The sequence below is a fragment of the Phoca vitulina genome, unplaced genomic scaffold, assembly GCF_004348235.1.
Source record: "Phoca vitulina isolate PV1807 unplaced genomic scaffold, GSC_HSeal_1.0 scaffold1, whole genome shotgun sequence".
Lineage (NCBI taxonomy): Eukaryota > Metazoa > Chordata > Mammalia > Carnivora > Phocidae > Phoca > Phoca vitulina.
In genome coordinates this window covers 29,833,134-29,856,212 of record NW_022589704.1, presented here as the reverse complement: position 1 = coordinate 29,856,212, position 23,079 = coordinate 29,833,134, and the positions used below count along the sequence as shown (strand labels likewise).

The 23,079-nt window shown below is 45.5% G+C and overlaps 1 protein-coding gene across 4 annotated transcripts in view; it reads left to right on the top strand.

Annotated features, from left to right (window-relative positions):
• The window catches only part of NRP2 (neuropilin 2), a 115,027-nt gene extending 92,704 nt beyond the window's left edge, over positions 1–22,323 (top strand). For 2 of the 4 annotated variants that reach the window (XM_032403885.1, XM_032403876.1), the window contains exons 16-17: positions 16,752–16,802; positions 18,986–22,323. In XM_032403885.1, coding sequence (XP_032259776.1) covers positions 16,752–16,802; positions 18,986–19,290 — 356 coding nt within the window. In that variant the 3' untranslated portion in view covers positions 19,291–22,323. Of the gene's footprint in view, positions 1–550; positions 4,110–16,751; positions 16,803–18,985 lie in introns of those variants that run through there. The other 2 variants (XM_032403894.1, XM_032403899.1) reach the window with 2 other exon arrangements.
• The last annotated feature ends 756 nt before the right edge of the window (positions 22,324–23,079 follow it).

Sequence of the window (23,079 nt, the reverse complement as noted above, 5' to 3'; positions counted from 1 at the left end):
CACCTTTAAGTCTAGCCAGCCTAATTAATACACTGTCTAAGAATGCTGGCCAACCAGACCAAAAATTTCCACCCATTCAGAGAATCAGCCTTACGGAATCCCGGAACTCATTTCAGCATCATTTACTTGTGTGTATTCATGTGTGTATGTATGTGTGTGAATTAATAACGCTTCTATCTATGATAAAGTAACTGTGGTTTAACAGAAAGAAGAAAAGAGCCTTGTAATCACACAGCTCTTGGTTGACTCCCATACTTACCTACTTACTTGCTGTATAACCACTGTTCATTTAACCTCACTGAGCCTCTGTTTAGACTTCATCTGTGAAATGGGTCCAACAGTACCTATCTCATACGGTTGTGAGTAGGAAATAATATCAATCATTTAAAAGTGCTTGGCACGAGTGAAATACTCAGTACCATCTTATTCCCCTGTCCCCTTCCCTATCCACTCCAAAGCATGTATGTGTTTCTTTTTTTTTTTTTAATTAATTTTTTGATTAGTCTGCATGCTCTCAGCCTAGCAACACTCTTCTGTGTCTCTCCACCAGGGGGCACCCTCCTACCAGGGACCGAGCCCACAGTGGACACGGTGCCCGTGCAGCCCATCCCAGCCTACTGGTATTACGTAATGGCCGCCGGGGGCGCCGTGCTGGTGCTGGTCTCCGTCGCCCTGGCCCTGGTGCTCCACTACCACCGGTTCCGCTATGCGGCCAAGAAGACCGATCACTCCATCACCTACAAAACCTCCCACTACACCAACGGGGCCCCTCTGGCGGTGGAGCCCACCCTAACCATTAAACTAGAGCAAGACCGCGGCTCGCACTGCTGAGGGCCGAAGCAAAGGACAGCACCCAAAACAAACGAGAAAGACTGCAAACATGTTGCCTCGATTTTGCACTTTTTTCTCCTCGCCTAGTCTCTGTGTGAACTCTCAGACATCTCTCTCTCTCTCTCTCTCTCTCTCTCTCTCTCTCTCTCTCGGCCCAAACCCTGTGTGCTTTTATTCATCCTGACCATTGTCCTTGGGTCCTTTTTTTCCCCCCTTTTGTTGATTCCAAACCAACCACCCCCAACTCTGATGCTGCATCTTGGAATATGAGAAGAGATACACCCCTCAGCACTTCACAACTGAAGGCTCAGCTGGTTTTCTTTCGGAGACTGGTTCCCTGTTTCTTCCCCTTGCCTTATCCCCTACCTCCTCTCGGTGGGCAGTCTGCCAGGAGGCTCGAGAGGAAACCTGGCTCTGTGTGTTTGTACATAGTATACATTTGCGTGTGAATAGCTCTGTGTGGGGGGGGGGGTGTGGGTGTGAGAGAGAGACTGACTCATTGTGGGGAGTAGTGTGTGTGGGTGTGTTCAGAGAGGACCCCCTTTAATTCTTGTGTTACTTCTCCGGGGATACATGTTACAAGAAAATAATATACTGTACTAGTTTTGTTTACTTGGAGAAGAGATTGAAGCTTTTTGTTGCCTTATCTAGCTCTGGCTGGGTTTCTGTTGGCTACCATTATCATCTCCAGGTACCTAAAAATCTAGAGGCCACATGAGATGAAATGTGGCCCCTCCCCTCCCTGTCCCATTCCCAACCCATCTGACCCAAGAGGAAAGTCCCCCCAACGCACTCAGACATGACCCGTTGTCATGTCTCCTGGAGTCTTTGAAGTAGCAAGATAGCCGGCCTTCGGGTGTGTGCAGAACCATCTCGACTTCCAGCCCTGAAGCAAATCTGTCTCATGTTGCCTTATAAAAGAGAAGCTCATAATGAATGTTTAGCTTTTATCAGTTAAGTCCAATCTTGGAATAAGTCATAAAGAATAACAAATCTGAGACTGGCGTAGGAAAAGCAGTAGCCTGTTTTAAGTTGGGAGCAGGAGGTGGAGGAGAGAAGGGAGGAGAAGGAAGGACTGAAGTGTGGTCTTTTAAAAGTCTCCTCACTCGGGGGGGGTTGGGGGGCTTATTGTGCCCAATTTGGGATGGCATTGAGGAAGAAGGTTAAAAATCATATTCTTTGGTATTCTATTGGTCACTGTAATAGCATTTGTAAAATATGGGGGAAAGGGATCATTTGCTTTCCTTTCGTGGTGTTAATGTGTGCCTGAATCTACAGCCACTAAAACATAAGACTGTCCACCTGACTTATTTAAATATTATGAGAATATAAAAAAGTAATCATTTTTTTTTCACGTGTCAGTATGCTACCCCTTAAAGCATTCGTAGCATCTGGCAAATACACCCTCATAGGCTGGCCTGGCATTTCCAGATGTTGCTGCATCAGGAGAGGATATAATGAAAATAAATCTGTTGCTGCCCATGTGTCTTCTCTAAGCAACGCAGGGAGAGGGATATTGGAGATAAATTGCCTAATGATATTGCACAAAGGATAGATTCAATAATGAAGTCAATTTCATTGATAGGAAATGTGTATTTTAATGAGATGCTCAGCGAACTGGGGCTCAGCCTTGGGGGTGTTGATTTCTCACCCTCCTGCTCGGAATCCACCAGGGAAGGATAAGATTCTCTCCAAAGATGGTTGCCTGGGCTGAGAGCCTCCAGGTACCTTCTGAGAACAAAATATTAATTTTTTTTGGCTGCGTGGGAGAGAGAGACTTTTAGCATTCTTTCAGAGTATATTGGCAGATCCCTCCAGCACACACTCACTTTCACATCTGGCTTTTTTCATCCTTCTGAAAGAAAGGTGCTCTCCCACTCTTATTCTATTTCAAAGAGCTACTCTGTCTCAACCACAGCAGCGCTGCCAAGAAAAGAAAAGATGAAAGGCCAGAGCATGAGCTACCTTGAGATTTCAAGTGTCCTACCCCAGCCAAAGATGGAAAAAGAAGCCAGGAGAGGGGGAGGGGCAAGGGCCCAGCATACCGTGTGATGAATTCCATGCCAGTCACTAAGGGCTTTTTATCTCAGGTGTCCACATCCAGTTGTGCGTTTGGGGCCAGGCGTTCCCTCGAAAGGATTGACATCCCTGTAGGCACCCTGTGGAGGGGCATGGTGTCAGGAAATTACACCTGGAAAATCCAGCCAGTGTAGCAACTGTCTGAGTTACTATATACCCTTGAGGATTTCCCTTCTTTAAAAGAAGATGACAACAACTTTGTGCATTTGCTGTGTCTTTATCTGATGCCCCATGTGGCATCATCTTTATGTACATGCCATAGTTGAAAATATGAGACTGCTCAAATCTTTGTGAATCCCATGATGCAGTTCAGCTGGGGATGTCACATCTCTCTCTCTCTCTCTCTCTCTCTCTCTCTCTCTCTGTGGCCCAGCAACTTTCATAGTATTATCCAGGTACTATGCTCAAAGGGCAGCTCTTCTATAAAATCATGCTTCGCAGCTTTAGAAAGCGAAATTCTGTATTTCATAGAGGGCGGGGAAGGATCACTCTCTTCTAAGAAAAATAGACTGGACAGGTGAATGCATGCATGCATGTGTTTAGAGTTGCTTCTCAGAAGACAAAGAGGTGATAGCAACTATTAAAATATAAATGAATGAATGAATGAATTGAAGGTCTAACTTGGGCTGGTAATGTTTTTGCCTTAGTAGAGGTTCCATCTCAACAGCTCCAGGAGGGAAACCCTTATCTCTGGGGTAAAAAAAAAAAAAAAAAAAAAAATCCCTTCCTTGATATTATGCTAACAACTGCTATCCCCCTAATTGCTGGTGAAGGCAGAAAAAAGAAAAAAAAAATCATAGCATTGTCATTGACAAAACAGGACACTGAAAATAAAGTGAAATTGTCTTTTCCCTTATCCCACATTTTTGGGATTAAAGCCAGAATAGGATAGGAAATCCAGTAATATTTCCAACATTGATACCCCATCTTTAAAAAGACCCTGTCTTTCAAATGAAACTAGCAGGCAAGCAAACACCTAAATAATCGAAAATTACCAAAGAACAACAACAAAACAAGAAAACTTAAAGATTTTTACTTTCTATTCTTATTCCCTCTTCCTATAACTGTGACATCTCTTGCATTGCTCAGTTACCTGTGTGTCAAAATAACTTGTGGACATTGGAAACTATTTGAAAATGTATTGTGTGGAATGTAATAAAATGATGATATTTTTATACAAACATCTGGGCTTTTTTTTCACTTTTGCCTCTGAGAACAAAGTTGAAATGTAGGCTTTGAACAAATTGATGTTTCCAAAGTTTGCATATCGCCTTCTGAGCTACAGGGCCTTGCTGTGGGAGGTAGGTGGGTTTTTCTCCTTGAGGCTGAATGCCAGCTTTTTCTTCTTTTATTTTTATTACTGCTTGTTAGGAGTTTTATCCAATTTGAGCAGCTGAGCCAACTTTTATGATTGGTGTGGGATTTTGCAAAAGTTGCTAAGTGCTAAATTGCTCAGTGTGATTCCACAAAATTTCTCTTGACGGCAAATCCCTGGAGATTGGACTCTCCTGTCAAGGGGCCCCAGGGGGAATGGGACCAGTGGAGCTGAATCATGTTCTCGGCCCTGTGGAGACAGATAGCTTCCTCTGGAGAGGTAGCAGCGACATCATACCCCTTGCCTACCAAATTATTTCTTCCGTGGGGACATTGATCTCCAGTTTATGAGTACTTTCCCAGACAAAATGGGAACTTACCGCATGTTCAAGGCTCCAAAATATTCCAGACTTCATTTTGGAGCAAGTAATGAAGATAATTATATGATGACTATGAACCTGGAACCATCAGGCTGGAACAGTTTGTAAGAGGAACTTTCTATAAAAACTTCGAGAGGGGCTTGGGGAAACTTATGCAGAAAGCCAGATTGTGTTGACATGTATTTTTCTTCACTTCTCCTTTCTGAGTAGTTAGTGATTAGTTATATAAAATATTTCTATCAGTGGGGGGCTGGGGGAAAATGTAGGAAATACCACCTCCTGGCTGTTTAATGCTTCTAAATGGTGGTCAAGAAGAAGTCGTAGAAGGATTTTCCACCACCCCCGACTCATGGGGTGTATTAAGAGCATTCCATCAACCCAGGAGCCTTCCTCAGGGGTCAAAGAACCATCCTTAAAGGTCCTAAGGAAAGGGACATGTCCAGAAGACCCTCTTTCCAGCAGAGTCCTGCTTTTTCCCCTCAAAACCTAGATTCAGGAAGGAGTATTTTTTTTTTTTTTTACATCTGTAAACCTGTCCAAGTGGTGCTGAAAAGAAGCAGGCTTTTGGTTTTCAGATCTTACAGGAAACTGTTCGCACAGATGGCTCAGTATAAATGTTGCTATCTGTCCTCTGCGGGAGAATAGAGTAGAATGCCCAAGCATTGTTTGTTACTCTAATGACAAAGCATAATTACCCTTTTTGTCTAAATAACCCTTGGCTTTCCTTAAAGCCATTTGTTCCCATTAGTAAAGGAGAAACGGAAAGCATCTCAAAAGTACTTATGTCAGGCAAAGACCCAGGCTCAGTCAACATTTTCCTGAGCTCCAGGACCAAATTTGCCAGACTAAGTTAAACTAACCATCCCTTACGCTTCATTAGCATTACCATTTTTGGAACTACCTTTGAGCATTTCATCGTTGCTCTTCCTGCTTTGGTTCTAGTCCCAAGGCTTATTCTAGAAGTATTCTGTCTTCCCCAAAAGGGCAGAAGACTGTTAGGACTCGAATCTTAGGCATCAAACACAGCACTGTTACCAGTGTGGCATTTCACACCGAGCTCAAGTATAAATGTTACAGAAATTGTGTTTCCATGGATCATAAATGCCAGATGTCGAGGCCCAGTATGTCTTTTTCTGGCTCCTACCTGGCCCTTTATGACGGTTTAAGTGTGTGTTCTCACTGTTGAAGCAAGACACCCCCACCCCCGCCAGCCCAGATCACCCAAGCCCGGCCAATCTGCGGCAGCACTGCATTCATTTTCCTCACCCCTGTTCACTGACTTTGCGATTGCTTTGCACAAACACTGTGGCCTTTCCGTAATCTTTGATGAAAAGAGCTTCATTTTTAAGTTTTGATTTGTCTGCGTCGTGGGCTACCCATCTGAGCCAAACTGCGGATCTATAGGTGCGGCTTATTTTCTCTCTTTAATTGTGCACATCGCTGGGGTCCTCACAGCTGTAATTTGCCTTTCATCCACTTCAATGATGGCCCAAAGAAAACACAAAACAAATCCAGCCAGAGCAGAAGGAGGGGAGAGGGGGACGCCAGCTGATGGTCTTACAATCGTCAGGGAAAAGAATCGCCTTACATAAATAAATTAAAAGCTAAGAATAGTGTAGGATTTAATTAAGCCTGACATAGATCAGGTGCACTGAAGTATGTCTAGAGGTGAGATCTAATCAGAAACCCGCACCCTTAAAAGGCGTCAGGCCACATGCCTCAGCCAGAGTACGCTTGCGCTATGTGGGGGAGTTCCGTTTGGCCCCAGACCTAAGCACTGAAGAGATATGAAATTTCCAAAAAACAAAACCCCTTTTAGCAGAGTATGGCACCATGGAGAATCTAGGCGCTTCCAGGCAACCAGCAGAAACCATTCTTGCCCCTAGCCCAGTGGGCAGAAGACCCAGAATCATTCTACTCTCTTCTGGGTAAAGTGATTGTTCTTGGGCTTTGCTGTCACTGACCTCCAAGAGCCAAAAAAACCTAAAGGCCCATGGGCATTGGACCAAGAAATAGGAGAGGCTGTTTGAAAAATCAGCAATGGACATTCTAGTAGCAGTCTGGGTGTTGAGTAGGGAAACATCTTGTTTTGGAGGCTTACGACCAGAGTGGTTATTGATCCTGAAAGAAGTTGCTGGGGAAATTTTAGGATAATAACTGCCTGGGTTTCTCACTCTCTCTTTAACTTACAAGTTATACACAACTACATCCTGGAAACATGCAAGTAACACAGAAGAAGCAGAAGTCCATTTCGTTGCTAACCAGTCTCACTCTCTTCTCCAAAGAGAGTAATCACGAGAAACAGTTTGAGGTATCTCTTTCCAGGCTTTGATTTATACCATGACAAACATGTATATTTGTGTCCAGTTAGTGTGGTCTGGTTGGATCGTGGTTTGGTTTTATTCTGCATAAATGATTTCACAGCATTTCCTCCTTTGTTGGACAACCTTCTTCCTTTTCCTTTAACAAAATCTTGACAATATTTCAGTCCACACCTCCAGACTTACCGCATCCTTCTTAGCTCTTGCATAGCATCCCATATTGTGTCGACGTACCATAGTTTATTAACTGCTCCCCTACTTGTGGGCATTCGGGTTGTGTCTAGTTCACTTTTTTCCCTATTGTAAACAATACCATGATGAACATCTTTGAGGTTGCCTCTTTGTGCACGTTTCTCTCCGACAGAATTTCTGGGTCAAACGGTGTGCCTAGTTTCACTTTAAGGGATGCTGCAAATGGCTGAGGCTTATCTTTTACAGTGCATCTGTCCCCATGTGCAGGATAGTGGATCTCTAGTGGACATCCTGGGTTCTGTCCCCTGCCACATCTGCACAGGCCATGTAATCTCTGTGACTATCTCTCTTCCCTAAAGTGGGTGGAGTGCTTGCCAGAGAAAACTTTAGATAGTTTTAACTGCAGGGAATTGTAGTTGTGGGGACTTTTTCAAAAACTGTCCATTGGTGGAGGATGTGGGCCTGGCGGTACGTGGCAGCTCACAGGAGCTGTGGCCGCCGGGGCACAGGAGTTAACTCCATGCCTGGCTTCTGTAGGCAGAGCCCTGTTCTCCATGATTAATGAGTTCCACTTGGTTTCTTCAAAGAGGGACTGTGCTGTGCCTTGCTCTTATTTATTTATGTTTTCTACTAAAAAATTCATATAAAAAACATCCTTTAAGGTCAGTGCACAGTATTGTGCTGCAGACTAAAATATTCCAGCAGCCACAAGCAGGCCCACGAGCCGACAGAAAGTCTCCAATCCTTGTGGCCTTAGGACCAAGGCCCCCACACTGGGCCTGAGCGGAGCAGGCTCTCCGGGCCAAAAGGTGGCGTCCAGCTTTCTTCCGAGGAGGTTCGGGGCTGATGTGACCCAAGGAAAGTCATCACGGGTGGTGAGGTTGTTTTCTAGTGGGAGGTTTATATGTGCAGGCCAAGCTGCTGGCCCCAAATGGCTCCAGCAAGGAGTGGCAAGTAGAAGAGAAGCCAAGGGGCCTATTTGTTCAAAACACCGTTTCTTCCAAGAGCACCACCCTGATTTCTACTATGCACTAAGACAAAGGGTTTAAATAATAGGACTTTGACTCTGAGCATAATGGACAGTGTCTACTGCCATATATGGGTTTTATGGGCTTTTTTCTCTGACCTGCCAAAAAATCCAGGACTTCTGCCTCTTGGGCATGGGGTTCAAGTAGATAACTCGGGGTGGCTCAGGAGAGAGAGCAGCATGAGCGTGAGGTACGGATGAGCTAGAGATATGTCACAGCAAACACGCACACACACGCACACACGCCTTGTTTTGTCTTCTAATTGTGCAAAATTGAACTCTTTAAAGATCATTAACTAACATACCCCCTAAGCAAGGGCTCCGAGCCAGAACTGGAATGATAGTATACCATGTCTTGGCTTTCAGCAATCGCGCTTTCTTTGTCAGGTAGCGGGACTCATTAACACGACGCCTGGACTGGAGTTCTCTGACTTGCTAGAGAGCAGCCGGCTCCAGTGATGATGGGAGTGCAGAGAAAGCTTTGAGCCAGAGGGGGCCTTGACCAACGTCCTATTCTCAGCCAGCCCGCCGGTTATTGAGGCTGCATTTCAGCAGACTGTTAAAGAACCATTTTGTCCCTTTGTGTTTCCTAACTGCCACCCAGGGGCTGGGAGAGGGGGTATGAGGACCTCAGGGGCCCGTGTGGACTCCCCATTGCTCCGCGTGGGCAGTTCTGACAGCAGGCACTGAGATGCGGAGAGCAGCATTAGGACCTAGACAGGGGCTGACGTGGGTTGTAAAAGCAGCCCCCTGACCAGGGAACCTCATCAGCCTCGGCCAACTGTAGACCAAGAGGGTAAGCTCAGGAATAGTGTTCATGGGAAGTCCAGGCCCACCACACTGTCATGGCTGTCTGGCTTTGCAACTCCTCATAGGGCCACCATCCCCCCCTCTTTCCCCGAGCAGGACCTGTCCCCGCCCATCTGCCTTTGTGCCAGATGTTGCTCGTCTTCAACCTCCAGACTCCCCTTTCTGCATCATCCCCCTCTCCTGGGGGCCCCCCTCCTCCTCTCCTCTGTCATTGTCACACCATCACCAAACCCTTTCCCAGAAAAGTGTGGGGCAGATTCCCTCAAAGCTCAGTTGGTTACTTTCCTCCAAGGAGTTGCATTCTTACTGGAGACTAAAGTATTCTCTTATGTGATAATTACAGTCCTTGGTCACCAGCAGGCTTCTGGGGGAAGTCACCCCCTGAATGGGTAGAGAGAGGCACCTTTATGGAGCCCTTAACATCTCACAGAGTTGTCAATTCTTATGTTCTGAAGAAGAGCCCAGCTTTTAAGTATAACAAACTCCCTTGGTGAGATGCATAGGGTGTTTTCTTCAGGGACTTATGAAATATGAGGGGAAGCTTTAAGAAGACATCTTTGGCCACATGGGGAGTGAACGCAGTTTTGTTTCTTCGACCCTATCCTTTCGCTCACCCAGGTCGTAGGGAACTATGCCACCTGAGTGCTGTTCCCAGTATGCACCCTTCCTGAGCATCAGGATTGGAGGAGAGGAGAAATGTCAAAGCCCACCAGGGGAGCTCTGTGAAATGTGAAAATGTAAGACTTTTATCTCAGGAAAAAATAAGATTGGGGAGAGACACCTCTACCCTGAAATTTTATAGTTTCCTCACCTTCCTACTCTAAGAAGGTAGCCAACAAAAGAACAGCCTATTTCTTTTTTTTTTTTTTTTTTTTTTTTTTTTTTAAAGATTTTATTTATTTATTTGAGAGAGAGAGAATGAGAGAGAGAGCACATGAGAGGGGGGAGGGTCAGAGGGAGGAGCAGACTCCCCGCAGAGCAGGGAGCCCGATGCGGGACTCGATCCCGGGACTCCAGGATCATGACCTGAGCCGAAGGCAGTCGCTTAACCAACTGAGCCACCCAGGCGCCCAAGAACAGCCTATTTCTTGTTGACATATCTACTTATAGTCATGAAGAATGTCTCTGATTTTTCCAAGACTTAGGGTGGAGGACAGATTCCAGAATTTTCCTCCATCACCGTAGTGGGGTTTTTCCAGCCTGCACAATTGTGAATCCCATCTTTACAGCAAAATATTTCTCTGGCTGCATTTTTCTTATTTTCACACCATTGTTGGGGCTCAGTGGAGCCATTCTGGCCTCAGCTGCTCATCCACCTCCACACTTGAAAATATTATTAGGTCATTTCACAGCCTTCTCATTTGCAGTTGGTATTTCCAGGCCTTTTTAGTGTTTTCTCCTGGTTATTCAACTAAAAATAATAAAAAATAATGGCTAAATTCAAGTTCAGACTCCAGATATCTCAAACCAAGGCCCCCATGTTTTCCAGCTTGAAACCATTTGAAAACTCCAAAAGATATTTTTTCCATGACTTTGCATATATTTGGCTATCAGCCCAAGAGATAAAAACCCATGATAAAGGATCTTCTGATGGTGTTTCTAAACTGAAGCCAAACCCAGCAAGGGATAAATGGCTCTCGAGTACCCTGACTCCCTAATGGAGGAGCTTTGGCAAAGTTTTCATCAACATCTGAACTCTTGGCTCCTTGTAGCAACTGGGGATGAACAAACTGAATTAGGGAAATTAAGTGTGGTGGGGCGGGGGGAGCTTCAGCCAATACTAAATGTTAAACTGAACTAAATACTTTGAAAGGCCAAGAAATATCTCCTAGTCCTTCATTATTTCTCATTTATTTCAGTCTCGGTGTTATATCTCCTGCTGGGATCAAAACAAAATGGCTGAGAGAATTTTCTGAAGACTACTCCCGTCTGAACAGTCCAGTGATTTAGCTGGCTCAGGGGTTTCAAGAACTTGGAATCAAATTCAGCAAGGGTTCTAAGTAGCCAAAGAGCTTATCCCACATAAATCACAGCCCCAAACAAGGTGTCGAAAATGTGGCTTACTCACTTCACCACTGATTTGTTCAATGACTTACTGCATTTTTTGACCCTCCTTCCTCAATTTCTTCCTCTTTAGAGGTGATGACACCTGTACCTGTGAAAATGAATGATTTCGATGATCCCCTGTGTGTAAGAGACTCTTCAATCCTTGCTTTAAAGGCCGGTTGCGGTTTGGTGGGTTAAGTGGCCATGTTATCAGACTGGTTTTATCAGTTGAGGTGGAGGCTTAACACTTGGGGCATAATTTACCCTCTTACTTCCTTGACTGCCAGTTAGCAGGGCTGGTTTCTAAGGCAAATGAGCAAGTATCGAAAACAGGGGACCTCGTGGCTTCCCCTTTACCTGTCCTTTTCGTGGTCTTCTCTTTCCACACACACCTTAAGATGGCTGCCTTCAGGGAGCAACGACCCAGGAGAAGACAGACCTGGGGGGAAGACTGAGGCAATGAGTAGTGTGGGGCCCTTTTCTGTGGGAGTCACCTTGTCTGCCTCAACCAGCAGCTTCTTGAGAGAGTCCTCATCTGAAAGGCCCTCTGACCCTTCTCATTTTCTTCCTGTAAGACACAGAATTCTAGGGGCACCTGGGTGGCTCAGTTGGTTAAGCGACTGCCTTCGGCTCAGGTCATGATCCTGGAGTCCCGGGATCGAGTCCCGCATCGGGCTCCCTGCTCGGCAGGGAGTCTGCTTCTCCCTCTGACCCTCCCCCCTCTCATGTGCTTGCTCTCTCTCATTCTCTCTCTCTCAAATAAATAAATAAAAAATCTTTAAAAAAAAAAAAAAAAAAGACACAATTCTACAGCAGGGAAGAACGCCAGTGGTTACTTGACAGAGGAGCAAACTGAGGCTCAGGGGGTCTCACCCAGGCTCTCACACCTGGGGTGGATCGCCAAACTCAGACGAGAAGTAGGCAGCCTGTTCCCAGTGTAGTGCTCCTCCATAGCCCATGCTGCTTCCCCTCAGATACACAGCAACCAGGCCACTTAATCCACTGCTCCGAGTTGGCACGGAAGGGACTCTTCACAGAAAAGTATGTTAGTTATCCTGAAATGATCTACATTCAAGTGACCCAGGAATGGGCTGTCCTAAATAATTTATCTAAAAATAGCCAGTGGTTTGGGGCAGGCTTCTCACTCCCCGAGCAATCTTGCAAAGCTCCTTTTACAATGCAGAAAGTAAACAGAACAACGTCAATGCCAATACACTCGCAGGAGACCACAGCCTAGGAGAAGTTGGGAAAGTGAAGGTGGAAAGTTTTCTAAGAGTACCTGCAGAAAAGCAGTCTAACCCCAAAGAATCTTCATGTAAGACGGGGGGAAAAAATGGAAGAAAATGAGGGAGAGCGGAAGATAAAGCGTGTGTGCATGTGCGCATGCGTACACAAGGCGGGGAAGGAGAGAATGGGAAGGAAAGACAGAGCATTCCTATTTGCGGCCTAAAGCATGCTCAGTGGGGAATTTCCCGGCTGCAGGTTGGAGTGTTGGGGGTGTTTCCCCTGCATAGCATGTGTGGTCTGACCAGGCAGCGTTCCAGACCCCACAGGGAAAAACACATCTCCTTAGAGTAGGTTTGGTTTGTGAACGGGTATGGCCTTTCAACTTTCGTGCCATAGTGTTGCAGTTTACTGATAAGGACACTTGACAGTCTGTGACTCTTCTAGTGTGGAGGGTGTTCCTAGAACAGTGAGTGAATGTTTTCGTAACTAGCCCCTACAGGCCTCTTGCCCTGAAAAATCAGGACTAGAGGGGATGGGTAAGAACTTGAATCACTCTTCACTGTGTACCTAACCCACCTCTTGATGGTGCTAAGGGGAGGGGCTCCTGGGGAAACGGGACTTTGCAGCCAAGGCTTCTATCACAATATGAAAACGACCAGATTTTGTTGAATTGTGTTGTTTGTTTTTTAAGTGGTGGCCACTCTGCTCACTTGATGACTTGAACTCTATGAAAGTCCTTTCCAGTCCTGCATGAGTTCACTTCTGCCTTTCACTCTGCTGGCTCACAGCAGCTAGTCGGGGGGAGGAGCAGAGACCTGACTCTCGCAAAGGGAAATCCAGGTGGAAGATCTGTAGCCAGGCATGGCAATCTCTTTGAATTCCTTAATGGATCAGGTAGAAGTGAATTCAAGCCAACACCAAGGGATCAGTATATGAGTGAAAAGACTCAGGTGCTATGTGTGGAACCATTCCTTTCCATAGATAAAGGAGCTAGAACTCCCCAACCCTTACCTCACAGCAGCCTCGGTTCCAAAGCATCCTCCTCCCCACTCGCATGTTTCCCTTCCTGGCAGCGGCCCAGCCTCATGTGTCCAATCCCCACCCTGGACGCCAGCAGCACTTGGAGTCCCGTCTACAATGCCCCGCTTTCTTTTCTGCTGTTTTGGCATGGACGGGTCTTTGCTTCCCAACCATGGTGAAGGGCTTTGATTGTAGATACCTGGTCCCATACATCTTCATTTTTCAAAGTCCTCAGTGTGGTTCCCGGGCGCCTTGTAAATCCCCTTTATAAGTGATGGTTGGTTGATTGGTTGGTTAATGAAGACAGCCCTTGGAAGAACAAGGTAAATCAGACTTCCCCCCTCTGAGTAACGCCTGTCACAGAAAACATGAGCCTCAAATTTCAAATCAGATTTTCGCATTCATGAGAAATCCTCCTGAGTTCCCATCAAAGTGGTGAGCTGGCGATGCAGGCAAACAGCCAGAGAGCGTATATCCAGTCAACTAGGATCCATTACTAGCCTGTTAGAAGAGGGTAGTGATGATATGGTGGTAATTGCGGTGTCCTGTCTATATCCAAAGAACTCGCTGCTTGGGGGTGGGAGGCCTCCTCTGGCCCTAACACAGTACTGAGAGTCAGAATTCAGGCTTTGGAGTCAAACTGGCCTGAGATCGAGTCTACACAGGGTCCCAGAGGAAATCGGGTCATGGGAGCACAAAGGTTGAAAGTGGAAGTTGTGTGGGTGGTAAGATCTGTTCCTGATCTGTGTTATCCTATAGGTGTGGCCCATTCCACTCTCCCTCATCCATCTCCCACTCACAGACACACCCACCCACTGAACCGGAGTCCTAAAAGGTCCTCTCCAAGTTTGTCCTTTACAAAAAAGAACAATTCAATTCAATTCCGAGTCCCTGGTCCCTACATGCTTTTGCTGTCTTTTGCTGTCAGGGCAGTGCTGCCTCCCCTCTGTGTCTTGAGCTCACCATTTCTCCCTCCTCTCTACCCTTGCCTTTTCTAGCTAGAACTACAGGGACCTGGCGGGAGAGCCACACTCCTTTCCTGCCAACATCCTGAGGAAACAGGCTCAGGTTTACCTATTGGGTTTAACAGAAAAGGAAAGTGGCCCGTGAAGGGCAAAGGGGCTTTTAAGAAAAAAAGCTCTTAATCAAACACAGATATCAAGAATATTAGCAAGGGGACTAGAGAAAATTGCTATCAAAGTAAATTGCTTTTTGTACAAATGTTCCCTTTATTTGGGTTTTCCCCAGTGTGCCATTCTTTCTTTAAGGCTTGGTGAACAGATGCGCTTTTGAAAATGTTGATTAACTTATCCTTTTGTCGACCCCTTCCCACTCACCTAAACTCCTGGGAGCAGTGATTATACAAAAAGCCAAGTCAAGCCTCTACAGTGTTCTTCTTCACCTTGAGTAGCCTTTCATTCTCCAGGTGCAGAAATCTCAGCCACATCTGGGCAATCAATTTCAGAGAACCTTAGAAATGGACCGGTTCTTGCGAGGTCATCTCATCCAGTCCTCTATCTCCAGAGACAAGAGGCCGTGATCTCCTGGGGCGAAATGTTCTCATACTCATTACCATCCTTTTACCCTTTATCCTTCAAGATCAATGCCACATACACCCCTTTCTAGCCGTGATCAATAGTGTCCTAAGAGTTCTTCCCTGAGGGTATGAGATGGAGCAAAATGGCATTCTAGCCTCCAAGAATCTGTCACATCCTTGGCAGAAACCAAATCCCTAAAAGCAAGAACAGGATTTGGCCCAAAAGTCACTGGCAAGAGCCCCACAGTTTTTGTGCTAGGCAGATTCCCATAGTCTTATCCAGTGTTCTGCATCTTTTAACCGTGAAGGTGTTAAGGCATATGAGCATCCCGTCAAAACAATTAATTGTTGGAAATGTGATGGTTTTCGTCCATGTTTGTTTGTTTCATACGGTTAAAAAAAAGTCTCCAGGTTGACTTTCACAAGCTCGGTTTGATCCCTATGACGGACACCACCTGCCTCTTGTTGATTCATATTCACATCTTCATTTCAAGGAAACAGCCTGCATCGTAGGGGTCTGGAGAATAATGCAGGGGATGGGCATTGAGGTGGGGAAGCTGGCGTGACCTGCAGGTGCCAGTTGCTGTGCTATAAACATGCCAGAAACAGGCTGGATTTATGGCAAATCAGTGCCACATGGCATTGATCCTTTCAAGTGGGGGTCTTGGCAAGTTGTTTTGTTGCATCCCTTGCTGGTGACCAGGGGGATCAGAATGTGCTTTAGCACTTTGGTCAGGAATGAGGAAGACTTCTATCTAACATGATTAAAAACACGGCCTCCAGGAAAAGACTGAATTTGGAGCGTAGCAGTGATAGATCAATCCTCAGTTCAGGTCATGGTCAAGTAGATCTTCTCTGAGATGTGCTGATGAGGGAAAAGTTCAGGCCGGCCTGAAGTTCTTTCTTTTTTTTTTTCCTCTTGTTTGATAGTTTTAGCTGTCTGGAATTTGGGCTTGGCTTAAGCCTGGGTTTTCAGGTATCAATTTATAGTGCTGACCTCAAGGTTGTTCACCTGACTTGGGGTTCAATAAAACTCCTAAAGGGCCCTATGCTCGCTGGTGCCATCCTGAGCTGACGGCCAGGGCAGGCATAATTAACTTGTGAGAAAGAAAGAAATGATAAATCACCACGTTTTGATTCTCTTCTTTGATGTTTTACCATTTTAGACAGGTAATTTTCATTGGCTCTGATTTCTATAAGATGGACAGCATAGTGAATAAAGAGACTGTCTTTCCCACCTCCCCCCAAAAATTATCATAAAAAAAGAAAAGATAGACAGCGATAACACTGGAGAAAATTCACAGTAAATTAACTTAGCTCTATTCAAGCCTGGGCTAGTCAGACTGGATGCCCGTGTTTGACCTATTCTAAGCCATAAAGAAAGCCAGTAGGAAAAGTAGACTGAGGAGGAAAGACGAGAGAGATTAGCACAGATATGTGGAGGTGGTCAGGCATTATGACATTCTTTGCAGTTCTACTTCTACATTAAAACATACGATGATGAAATGTGACTTTGTTAAATTACCATACATTTATTTGAAATCCAGGAGAAAGACCCTCGTAGTATATGTCTACTTAGATGCATGCATATGAGGAGGGTCAGTTATACTATATAAACATCACAGTAATGGCAACTGATGATGGGCATGCCATCCAGGTTGCCTTGGATAAATGCAAACCTATATTGGCAATGAACTACAGTCATTACAACAACACAAGTGAGGATTTTCTTGGCGCGAAAAACCTTTTTTGTTTCTTTTCTTCTGGTTGCTGTTAGAAATAAAGACAAATCGTTTGAAGGGGAAAGAATCCAGTAATGTACGTACTAAATGATCTAGAAGCAGATGTGATTCTTTAGCTTCCTACTGTACCAGGGAGTCACTCCGAGGAAGGTTGCATCTCTGCCTGTTAGCGATGGCGATAGAACTCGTTATAACTTGATTTGTTTGTTTTCTTTTTCATTATAGTGGACATTCCAGAAATACATGGGAGAGAAGGCTATGAAGATGAAATTGATGGTGAGTATTGGTATGATTTAGCAGATAATCATGAAATTCAAGTTTGGTTATAAAGACGTCAACAAAAGTAATGCCCGGGGTATTGGAAGGCCAGGATTTAGAACTACCAGTCAGAAATATAAGTGAAAAGAATCCAGAGAGGAATGACGAAACCATCAATTGCTTTGTCAAGGTCAAATTTAGAAATTTAGAAAGTTTATTGAGTTCCCTCTGCCTAATCGGAAACAGGTCCCCTACGTAAGGCAACTTTTGACATTGATGGACTTCAAATCTGGATAAACCCTTTAGAAGTAAAAGCCAGGTTCCCCTATGTGTGTCGCTGCTTGAACCCATTGACCTCTTCCCAAAAAAGGACTTGAGAAAATGAGTATAAATGTGAATATTCTCCTAGGCTTTCTGTGGTTTCCTGTTCCCTGGCTTGAGGGGAGCCTTTCTCACACTATCCAAGACTCCAAGTTGGGGCCCACTGCAAGATTTAGGTTTCCTTTCTACAATGCCCATCTTGTATTTTCATACTTATTAGAAGCTCTATTCTCCCACTTCAAATACACATACTTGAGGGGGCTGAAGCAAGAGCCCTGACTGGAGGGCCACCGAGCAAACATGTAGATATAATTTCTCCCCTTGACTCAGGGCAGCATGGGTCTCTCTGGGCTTCTCTGAGTGCCAGAACTGATCTCCAAGACAGATCACCAAGGTTTCCCTCAAAGAACAACTTTAGACCAAGATTGATGCATTTAAGAAGAGCAGTTTATAGAACAGCTGCTTTTAACCTGACCTTAATCAAACACTTCAAGTGCAGTTATAGAAACAGAGTGACTAACCCAAACAGCACCTTGTTAACTCAGTGCAGACTCTCCCGCAAAACCACATCTAGCATTCCTTTTATGGACAAAGCTGGGGAACTGGCCTACAAGGAGAGGCTGCTGTAGGTCAAGCAGCTGAAGCTCTATGATGCATACAGAGAGCAGGGCGTGAGGATGCAGAAAGCCTGAGTCCTATTCCTAGTTTCACTGCTTGCTAATTCCGGGACCTTGAGGGAGTTACCTAGCCACCTAATTTCTTTTAAGAAAAACCTGAGTTTCTTCATCTATTAAAAAAAAAAAAAATTATAATAGCACCCTGCCTTCTTCATGGGATTATTAGGAAATCCCACAAAATGAGCTGTGGATGTGGTCATGCGTTGGCCACACTATAGAAACCTGAGTATATTAGTCTGCTAGGGCTGCCATAACAAAGTACCACAAACTGGGCGTCGTAAACAACAGAAATGTATTTTCTCACCTTTCTGGAGGCTAGGAGTCCCAGATAAGGTGTCAGCAGGGTTGGTTCCTTCTGAGGACCATGAGGCTTATAGATGGTTATCTCCATGTTTTCAAGGCAATCTCCCATCTGTGTCTGTCTCCAAATTTTCCCTTTTAATACGGACACCGTCCATATTGGATTAGGGTCCACCCTAATGAGCTCATGTTAAGTTGATTATTTCTATAAAGACCTATCTCCAAATAAGGTCACATTCTGAGGTACTAGGGGTTAGAACGGCAACATATGAGCCTTGGGGGATGTAATTCAACCCATAACAGTTAGGTAAGATGTATGTCAAGTGAGGTGTGGTGGCTCGGAAAAAAGTCTACAGCTCGGACGGCCAGGGATGCTACATTGGGAAACTTGTCATGTAAAAAATAGTCTCATCCTGTCCTTTGGTTTAACTTGAAGCAAATGGAAGTGGGGGATGAGGGGGCAAAGAAAGAAGCGTGCCCAGAACACAGGACCACCCCAGTGCTCCAAAGGCACCCCGAAGCTTCTGTCAAAATCCGAACTTCCCTAGTAGGAATTAAATTATTTAAATATCAAATACTTAGACCATACTAGGTGTGTGCTGGACACCAAGAACTTTACAAATATTAATTCATTTAATTCTCCTAGCAACCCAGTGAGGGATACATAAGAGTACCCCCGGTTTATAGAGGAGGGGACTGAGGCAAAGAGGGGTTAAATAACATGCCCAAAGTTACACAGCCAGGATGTGATGAGGGTGGGCTTTGACGCCAGCCAGCATAGTTCCAGAGTCCCCCCGATCGTCCCGGTGCTCTGGAGACCCTGTCAACCGGGCTTGGGGAGGCTCAGTTACTTCACCTTGAAAGGGGCAGCACCCGCAATCTCTCGTGTACTTTATGTCACAGATGAGTACGAGGTGGACTGGAGCAACTCTTCTTCCCCAACCTCAGGGTCTGGGGCCCCTTCGGCCGACAAAGAAAAGAGCTGGCTCTACACACTGGATCCCATCCTCATCACCATTATCGCCATGAGCTCCCTGGGCGTCCTCCTGGGGGCCACGTGTGCGGGGCTTCTGCTCTACTGTACCTGCTCCTACTCGGGGCTGAGTTCCCGCAGCTGCACCACCCTGGAGAACTACAACTTTGAGCTCTACGACGGCCTCAAGCACAAGGTCAAGATGAACCACCAGAAGTGCTGCTCCGAAGCATGACAAATTGCATCCAAATCACATCTGACGTTTCATTCCAGCAAGAGGGGCTAGTGGAGATTACATTTTTTTTTTTCCCTTTGGAAATTGAATGCCATAATCTCAATCAAACCGATCCAGAATACCGAAGGTGTGGACAGAATGGACAGACGAGTCGAGGGAGGCGGGGAGATTGCGGCCGCACAGGGGGCTAGGACCCACCTGGGAGCGGCGCAGCTGAGTCATTGCTGGGACTAAGACGGGAGCTCATCTCTTTGGGGTCACAGTTCTATTTTGTTTGTGAGTTTGTTATTATTATATATTTTATTTCTTTGGTCTGTGAGCAACTCCAAGAGGCAGAAGAGAAGAATGACTTTTCCAGGATGGAAGCAGAGTAGTGGTCAGTGGTACTCTGCTCTCTCATTCTAATCAACACTTGAAAAGCAAAAGGTCTTTTCAGACTTTTCATCTTTTAGAAAAAAACAAAAACAAAAGAAAACAAAAAAAACCGTCCAACTTATCCTGTCCTCTGATCGTCTTATGACTCCCGGGATTTGCTGTGGTGTAGGTCCTTCCAGCCAATCCTACAAGCTGCCGTTTCCAGTCCTAGCATTTAAGTAGGATGTTGTTGCCTTTAACTTTTTTTATCCAGGGGAAAATTGCCATTTTTGGGTCAGGATGAATAGCTCTTTCTTATATGTGATTTAAAACCAGAAAGGAAACTTCACACGTCAAAATCCATAGAAGCACCTCCATGTTAGAAGCGGACAAGCCTTAACGTGCTTCATGACTAGGAGCTATTCATTAAATCTAGACCCAGAATTTGTGGCTGTGAGGCCACTGCGTGGGGCCTCTGGTGGTGGATTTGCTTTTTCTTTTGCCTCCTCCTGGTTCTTCTAAAACATATACATACACACACACATACACATGCACACACACACATTCATCAGGTGTCTACTCCCCAAGACGTAGCATTGTTGGATATCTTCAGAGATGGAGGGAGGGTACAAAGACTGGCTGTTAGTATGTTTTCTCCACTGGTGAGATGTAACTGGTGACCACTGGACGAAAAGGAGAACAGTGGAGAGGGAAAAAGAAGTCCAACTTCTGTGATTGTGTCATGGCAAAGGCTAAGCAGACTCTACAGAGACATTTTGATGAATTAGTCTCTTTGATAGGCTAGTAAACATTGAGTTTTCCTTGGGGTAAGAGCCCCCACCTCAGCATTTCAGGAGAGTCAGGTAGGATGTTTGCGAGCTGATTTTAACCAGAAGTGTGCAAGTACTATGGACCAAAACACTAACAACACTGCTTCAACCCCAGAGAGATCTATGTTCTTACACACACACACACACATACACACACACAATTTATGTGTTTTTTATTAAGTGCCTTGAAACAATGAAGAAAAACTGTATTTTCCCTCTATGTAGAAATCAGTGAATATCATAAAAGTAAGGCATTCCTTCTTCCCAAACCCCCGTGACTCCACTGCCAGTTCCCCTAGCTCACCGCTGATCCTATTAACGGATTGAGCCCTGCTGCCGGAGAGGTAGGCATGGCCCTAGATGACTCTCAACTACTCCAGGACGGGAGGCATCAAACTGTGTGAAGGATAAGATTGTCCACGTCAAGATCCAAATCTTGATATTGTAGTAATGCCTAAAGATTGCCTGTGTGCTGGAAATACATTTGAAACCCAACCAGTATGCCCAGCCCATTGCTTATCAGTGGTAAACTGTCAGACCATTTTTGCTGCTATGGTCACCCACAATTTCATTTGTCTCCTACCCAGGTGAAAGGAAAAGGGTGAATGGGACTGGCTGGTTCCTTTCAATGTTAACTTATGGAAATGCTAGTTCAAATGGTAATGTCACAGTGTTTTGTATGCCGAGAGGGCGAGTCCAAACCAACAGCTATTTATTCATATGTGTGTGTGTCTTTGCAAGCCTTTGAGTTCTCTGTATCTACTGTGTATGTGAATGGTCATGTGGGACTCCGTGATGTTGTTGTGACTTTGACCTAGGGCCCCGAGTGTAACTGCTGATCTCGGCACTCGTTGGCACAGGGGTAGTTAGAGGTGAAAAGTAAAGCTGTCAAGCCCAAGGGCTTAGCTTTAGGAACCCCCCCCCCCAAGCTGGGCATGCAGCAGAAGCAAGTTCTTAACGCTTTATCGAAAACAAGTTTTTAATTAGCCCACCCTCCTCTTCGCCTTCCCACGTAGCTCAGTGTTCAGGAAGCTAGCAAGTCCTAGGGATTTCCAGAAGTTGCCTGCAGAAGAAGAGAAGTTCAAAAGCTTACCCTGGGGGTCTGGGCCCTCTCACGCTCTGTGGGTCCTTATACAGTGCCCCCCACCCAAGACCAGCCCTGTCTTCAGCCTGCAGTTCACCTCTAAGTTACGCACAAGCCAACCTGCATCCCCATGAGGGTCCTCCATCCATACTCACCATTGGCTGGTTTGAAGCCCTGGGTGGGCCCTGCTACACAAAAGCAGGCCACCCAGGGCTACGTGTAGATACCTCACCAACACTGGAGACTGGTCTATTGTAAGACAGAAAGACAGTGGGGCCTGGTTCTAACTCGGCCAGGGGGCACCCTGGTGCATTTGTTGTCTCTATCTGCAGGTAGGCTAGCTGACCCGTCTCCTTGAGTCATTCCCTTTGGGAAACCCAACTCACAGTATTGATCTATTTTGCCTTGTATTGAATGACACATTACCTCCACGCTCTCCCGGACTAGGCAGTCAACAGGGCCACAGGCTTGCTTTCTCTCTTCGGTGGGGATGGGGAGTCAACAGGGATGAGGGTCCGAGGAATGAGCATGAATGCAAGAAAACAAGGAGAAAAGTTAAACGGTCACACAGAAGGTTAACTTTTCCAGGGTTTGCAGTTAAAGGTATTCGACCATTTGCTGGCTGAGCCAGATCACGGGAACTTGAGAGCTTTTACTGTGATTCTTCAATGTAAAAAATAAACAACAAGGTCAAACTGTGTTTATATGATTTGTATAAAGCCTTTTTAAGATTGCTATTTAAATAAACATTATACCAGAGATATTTTCTGCATGTTTTTTGTTGGAGACAAAGAGACTTGGGTTTAGGGTGACCAAGTCATCCCAGTTTGCCCAAGACTTTCTTGAGTGTTAGCTCTGAAAATCCCTGGAAACCCCTCAATCCCAGCCAAACTAGGATGGTTAGTCATTCTCCTGGGACAGTGTTTCTTAACACTTCTTATGGAGTTAGTAGGTTGATTGGCTGGCTGGCTTTTTATAAAATGAAAATATGATGGGGATGGGGGTTGGGCTACCTGGCCAGGTGGGCTGCTTTAACTCAAAGACTTGGCTGGTAGATTTCTGAGCCTGTCATCCCTGTAAAACCTCTTCCTCCCAAGACATGGCCAATGCCCTGCAACTTTTGACTCTTCGCTGCTTCCTTCCTGTGCAAACATTTGCTTGTCAATATCTGTGGTGATTCTAAGGTCTGTGGCCATGCTTCTCAACGTGTGGTCCCTGGACCAGTGGATTAGCATCACTTGGGAACTTGTCAGAGGTGTACATTCTTGGGCTCTGCTCCAGATCTACTGAATCAAAAACTCTGGGAGGAGGGCCTAGGGCTCTGTGTTTTAACCAGCTTTCTAGGGGCTTCTGGTATACTTTCAAGTTTAAGAACCTCTGGTCTAGGAGAAAGGAAAAGTAGCCTGGCCTCCCAAAACCAATAGGGATCTTTCACCTGTGGGTTTTTGGATTCGAAAAAAACTAGACTTTGGCCCAGGAAAGCTAAAGGAGGCCGTTCATTCCAGGTAGTACAAGTTCCCA